This window comes from Alosa alosa, chromosome 8 (genome assembly GCF_017589495.1).
Source record: "Alosa alosa isolate M-15738 ecotype Scorff River chromosome 8, AALO_Geno_1.1, whole genome shotgun sequence".
Taxonomy (NCBI): Eukaryota; Metazoa; Chordata; class Actinopteri; order Clupeiformes; family Clupeidae; genus Alosa; species Alosa alosa.
Window position 1 is genome coordinate 27,562,650 of NC_063196.1, and position 6,293 is coordinate 27,568,942.

Sequence of the window (6,293 nt, forward strand, 5' to 3'; positions counted from 1 at the left end):
ATATGGAGTATATAAATATTATTATTGTACGTCAAATATTTACGCAAAATATGTGTGATTGGAGAGCATTGACATTTGTAACTTTGTACCATCACTGGTAAACCTGACAAAATAAATAGTCAAGGAAACCTGTTCTGATTAGGATAAATTATTATTGAGAACGTGTATAAAACAAACTCAAAGCAAACACCAACATGAAGACTAGAAATGCAAAAATGGTCATGACATGCCAAAACCAAATGGTACAAAATAAATAGTCAAGGAAACCTGTTCTGATTAGGATAAATTATTATTGAGAACGTGTATAAAACAAACTCAAAGCAAACACCAACATGAAGACTAGAAATGCAAAAATGGTCATGACATGCCAAAACCAAATGGTACAAATACAAGCAAAATTAATCATGAAATTCTCAGAATGATACACTGTTTTGTTGAACTTTTATAGATTATATTTTTCATTATTAGTTTTTTCTTCTTTTCTCAGACAGAACGAACATAATAGTGTTCGCTTGAATACTAGATAGTTGTTAAATCTCTTGTGGAGACTGTAGTTGTTCTCTTCACACTTGATAAATATGTTTCATATGAAATGTTTACACTATTAAGTTGTATTATTGATAAACATATTTGGCATTTTTTGTCTGGGTTTTACAACTACAATGAGTTATAAAACATTAAAAAAAATATTGGATACAAACATCCCAAATAAGACACAAAAGTCAACGTCTAACAACAGCAAACAAAGACACAATTCTGAGTAAACATTTCTAAATAAAGATGGTGATATATGGGGAAATGTTACACAACACACTGGCATACACAGTGTCAGATCCTATGAAGTTGTTCGAGAAGAGCAAGAGTCTTAATCCGAAAACCCTTTAATCCATAATGTGCACTAGCTCCACCTCTTCATCATCTACAGTGCTTCGTAAACCTTGGTTACCATTGCTCCAGGTACACTTAGGGAACCACCATGCAAAAATCTCATTGGACATCTCCCAGCACTGCTCCTGTCAATCAGTTAGCTTCCAACCTATGAGAGAGCAGAGGAGGTGGGATATAAGTGCAAGGGGAGAGTAATTGGGTCAGCAAAGCAAGGGCTGTAACTGGGCAACAGTGGGGATTAAGATTACCAATTGGCCCTCTCGGGATAGATCTTTCTAAGTAGATCTAACACAAACCAGTTGGTGTCAATTCAAGGCTCTGGACTTCAACAGAGGATAAGGCCCATGTTGTGGTGAAATCATCATGCTCACCCAAAGCCTGGGCACAAACAGGAATGCATGCAACTAATTTATGATATTGACTTCCTGTTCTCTGAGCAAGGCGTCACTAACACACATACAAAACAATGGCATGGCATTAATGGACATCGTGTCATTGCTGAACTTTTGAGAATGAGTTCAGCAGTTATGCTCTGCTGTAGAATTTTATTTGTTAATACATTTACCAAATGTCCCTTTGAGGTTTTTTTTAATACATCTTGGCCAAGTTGATGGTACCAGTGACAATTTCAAGGTTTTGTAATGTAAATAAACCTGTTTGCTAGAATCCCAGGGGAGGTATGTAGGTCGAGAAAAAAACAAGGTAAATCTCCCTGTGAGTTCCCCGTGAGATGGATCTGATGCCTGGTTCAAGAATGCAGTGAGAGAACATTGTGAGAAACAAATATCCACTCACGTGTGCAAGGCAGACTGTATAGCGTGTTAAGAGTTGGCAAGGAAATGAGGTTTGAGTTAACACCTGCCAAGGGTATACACATAGATTAAGGTACAAGCACCTGATCTGGCATCCAGAACTGATGACTTTTTGGGTCAGACATAATAAAAATGTATTTACTTAATCTATTTTATCCTGTGCAACCTCAATGTTGACATGGTCTGAATACCATGTTTGGCTCTGAGCTTTCTACTTCCTGTTTAAAAGATGGTGTTAATAGTGAGGGAGGAGATTCCTTGCTTTTGTGATTACGAACGCGGAGGTTGAGGCATGGCGCCTTGAAGAGATACCAGAAAAACATGTTTTATAATATGACAACGATCACTTTGATGACAACTTAATCTCCAAACAGGTCGATCTGGTGTCTTAGATAACTACTGTCTGCTATGGTGCATATTTGTTGCTATGGTGCATGTTGTGCAAAGGTCATAGTTAAGGTCTTCGAAGGTTGACTACATGTAACTTCTGAACAATTTTTCAGTGAACGATCTGAAAGATTGAATTGGAGAGAGCTTACAAATTATATGGCTCATCAGTGTTTTTCAACTGCTGGATCACAACTGTAAAGTGAGAATCATTCTGAAAGATTCACAGAATGTGGGGTAAAAAAATACTTAAAGTGCTTAAGATAGGACAGTAGGCTATTTTTAGGCTAAATTGTAAAGGTAGTAATGGTATTATTTTAGTATGTGTATTTACTATCCTATTTTGAGAAATTAATTTGAATTCTAGAACATTTTCATTAAGACTTAATGCCCATGTGAAATTGTTAGTCCCAAAATGAGACCAGTGTGGAACTACTGGTGTCTGGCAGAGTCAGTTACCTATTCTTCTTTGGTGGCACTGGATTCAGCTGGGTCCTCGGAAGTTGGGGTCTGCTCAGTCTGACGGGAGCTGGGTGCTCTCTGTTCTGAGGAGCTGCGTCGGGCGAAGCCCTGCAGGCCACCGTGGTTGATGGGTAGTCTCCCACGTGAGGTCTCTCCCCAGGGTCGAGGCAGGGTGGAAGTGCAGGATGGTGTCCTGGTTGTCTGGTCTTGACAGAAGACGGAGCGAGCACTTGCAAATGCCACAGCAGTCAAGACAGGGAAGTTTTCATCACTGTTGCTGTTCCCCCTTGTCCACCTCGGAGTGTTTGAGGCAGGGGGTGATGGTGCCCGCCACTGACCCTCAGAGGGGCAGGATGAGGGCGCAGGGAAAGTGCGACACACCGAGGGGCAAGATGGTGGCAACCGGGTCCTTGACACAGGAGGTGTTGTTGGTGGGCAGGTGTTGAGCTGTGGGCTTAAAGTATCACCATCACCCCCATAGTCACTGCTTCCTTGTCTTGACCCAAGCCCAGCTGGAGCACCAGACGTACTCCACATGCCATCCTTGCATCTGTTAGCTGGAGAGCATGCGGCGTCACGTAAGTGGATGATCTTTCGGGCCTGGCGGTAAAGTGTCTCAGCCTCCTCATCTGGATCCTCTAGCTGATCCTCCACAGCATCTGTTTTATTGAGACAGGCTGGCGACAGGCTTAGGGAGCCTTGATGGATGCTTCCCCGATTTGGCAACACAGTCATGGACTGTACAGATGCCCTCAGTTTTTGGGACACACTGGTTTTCTGGCTCGCTGTTTGACCTAGAAGGCCTTTTGTGACCTCAAAGGAGTTGTCCATCAGTACCTCTGGGGGAGGTGGAGGAAGGCTGTCTACATCTAAATCATCATGCCTGTCAGGGTGTCTATGGTGTACCCCATTGTTTTTGTTGCTGGGACCATCAAAACTTGTCTGTGCGTTGGAGATCATTGGGAAATGGCATTTCCTGTTTATTTTCACATGGGGAGGGACAGATGGTTTGTCATTCACTCCATGACTGAAAGTTGTGATTAGTCTCTTGACTGCATTGCGACCTGGAGGTACTGGGGCCAACATAGGGAGTGCTGTGGATGGGCCACCGGCCCTGATGGGGCCTCTCTCAATACTCTGTCCCCCTGATGAGTGTCTTCTCAATTTTGCCTTTAATGAGCTCACTCCAGCAGCCCCTCGCACACCCTCCATACCTCTTCCAATCCTCTCCTGCCTCTTGATGAAACCTTTCTGATTCACATTTGGTTCAGCTAAAGAAGAGTTCTGGTATAGGTTGTCCAAAGAGCAGGAACGACGTGGGCCTCTCAACTGACCACGCCTATGTCTTGGTTTGGCATTGTCAGCTGTTTTGGGGCGTGTTGTCTGCTTTTGTTCTTTGGTGGGATTTTGTTTGGGTGCATTGAGGTTGGCCTTTTGATTGTGAGCTAGTAAAGAGGAGTTAGAGGACCTCCTATCTGTTCTTACAACTGTATCTGTATGCTCTTTCGCCGTCTCCTCATCTTCTACGTCTTCATCATCATCTTCGTCATCCTCCTCCTCCTCCTCATCTTCTTCCTCATCTTCACCATGTGGTAGAAGTATGCCGTGTGCTACAGTGGATGATGCACAGCTCTCTCTGTGCTTGCGGTGCCGTTCTGACCCTGGGAGGCTCTCATTCTCCCCACCAATACCACTGTCCTCACTGTGCAAGGCGGAATCTTCCAAACCAAGCTTGCGCACAGCAGCTGCCTCAACGCAGGTCAGTACCTGCTTCAGGCGACACTCAGCAGCCCTTTTTGCCATCAACTTCTCCCCTAAAAGCCCAGAGAGTGAGGCAAAATACTCTGTGGCCTCCTCAAGGGCAGAGTCGCCCAGGCCCGTTACAGACTCCCCCACCTGACGCATCTTCTCGGTGGAGTGCTGGAGAAGCTGTTGAAGAAGGTCGGGGGGTGGGTCAGGGCAGCCCTGGTCCTCCACGCTTGGCTTCACAGCAGGGACCAGCGGGGTGTTCATCAGGGCCGCAGGCCAAGCCATGTGGTCTCCATGCTCCTTGAGCATTCTCTCGCCCTCCTTGGCCATCTCTTCTAAAGTTTGGTTGATCTCATCGTACCGCATTGCCACCATGGTCACCATTGACTGAAGGGAGTGTTGAGTTTGGGCTGCTTGGTCCAGGAGTCCCAGCAAGGTCTCGTATTTGGAGATATTGGGGTTCAGGTAAGCATAGGCTGCCTGGTGGGCTTTCACCATGTCTTCAGGAAGCTCGATTTTTGCCTGGATGAGGGAGTTCTTTTTAATCTTATCCTTTGGCCTTACTTTCTTTCCTCCCTTGGATTTCTTTCTTCTTTCACATTTCTCTCGTGGTGGCTTACCTTGAGGCTGTTCTTCCACCAGTGATAACTCCTCTTGGGCCACTATATTTACATCTATTTTCTGTACGCCATCTTCAATCACTGAGGTGGTATCAAAGACCACCTCAGCTAGAGAAGATCTTTTCTCTTGAGAGACAATAGGCTCCTCCTGCTCATCTTTTCCAGAACCACAATCAGCAGCAGATTTGTCCATTACACACTGATTACTGATCTCAGCGATAGTGGCACTTTCATTAGCATTTTCAGGTGGTGCCGGTAGAGCCTTTTGTTTGGGGCTGAAAGCCCCAGTGAAAAGTTTACCCTTCGATGGAGAGCAACCCATTTTAGCTGATAGCTTTAGTCAAATGGTGACAAAACAAAATAAATATTAAAAATAATGAAAGAACTTAAAGAAGAAGAAGGCTTCAAGGTGACTTACAAAAGATAGATGCAAGCACAGAATGAAGGGTTTTTACGCACCGCAAGTTCCTATAGTTTTCATCTAATCTCCACTGGCAGCCTTTTCTTTGCAGACAAGGTATTTTCAGGTAGTCATGTCCATTTCCTCCATTGTCTTGGCTGTGCTTCCACCGACATGTCCAATCTCAGGTGAGTGTCTTCAGATCCAGGTATCTCAGCAACACTGCGACTCACCACTCACACTGAAAAGGTGAGTGCATAAAGAGGATTGGAGTTCCCCTTCTCTCCGGTCCAAACCCTTTGCATGCAACAGATGGTCACGTTAATAGAATAAGGCCCATACGTAAGACCTTAAGCCCATCAAGGTAATCAGGTAGCCTGTCAGATTGCTTTTTCTTTTTTTAAGCCCCATCTCTATATGTGGTCTGATAAGAGTGTTTCCATCATATGGGGTGGAGAGAGAAAGAGTTGTTTTAGAAGTAATTGTTTTTTTTAGTTTAATTTGATGTTTCATTAATGTGCAACTTTCATCCCTGACATGCAACACTCACACACCAGTCCTTGCTACAGTGTGTAACCTATACGCTTAAGGTAAAGTAGCTTTTCCATGTGTGTGGGACGCTTCCCTTTCGGATCCCCGACTGGCTTTTTACCACATCAGTGCATCCCAGTTGTAAAATGGACTTATAGGGTGTGGGATATTATAATAAATTATTAATGTGTTTTTCAGTTGTTTTTTGTTGGGTATGTTTGTTGGGTGAAATTCTTTGGGTTGGGTGAAATTACTACGGTGTGTTGTATTTAAACTTTAAAATTATTTGGAAAATTGATTAGGGTTACTTTACATGTATGTAATTTACGTTTATTTACTTATTATTAGTTTACAAAACAGTAAACTGCATACAATTCTGAATTACTCATACTACATGCAATGTGACACACAGTGTAATGTATACAGAGCTGCCAACAAAGGAAC

General features: G+C 43.6%; 1 protein-coding gene across 2 annotated transcripts; it reads right to left on the reverse strand.

Moving 5' to 3' along the window:
- Window positions 1–261: 261 nt before the first annotated feature.
- pcare2 (photoreceptor cilium actin regulator 2) lies at window positions 262–5,599 on the reverse strand. 2 transcript variants are annotated; one of them, XR_007194278.1, is made up of 3 exons: window positions 2,547–5,599; window positions 1,137–1,266; window positions 262–1,036 (listed from the first exon to the last, which is right to left on the reverse strand). XR_007194278.1 is itself a non-coding variant. In XM_048249777.1 (2 exons), exon 1 carries the CDS (start codon window positions 5,238–5,240, stop codon window positions 2,547–2,549), a length of 2,694 nt encoding a protein of 897 aa, XP_048105734.1. In that variant the 5' UTR covers window positions 5,241–5,599; the 3' UTR covers window positions 262–1,036. The 2 variants fall into 2 exon arrangements, 1 of the variants encoding a protein (XP_048105734.1); XM_048249777.1 differs by lacking the exon at window positions 1,137–1,266.
- Between the last annotated feature and the right edge of the window lie 694 nt (window positions 5,600–6,293).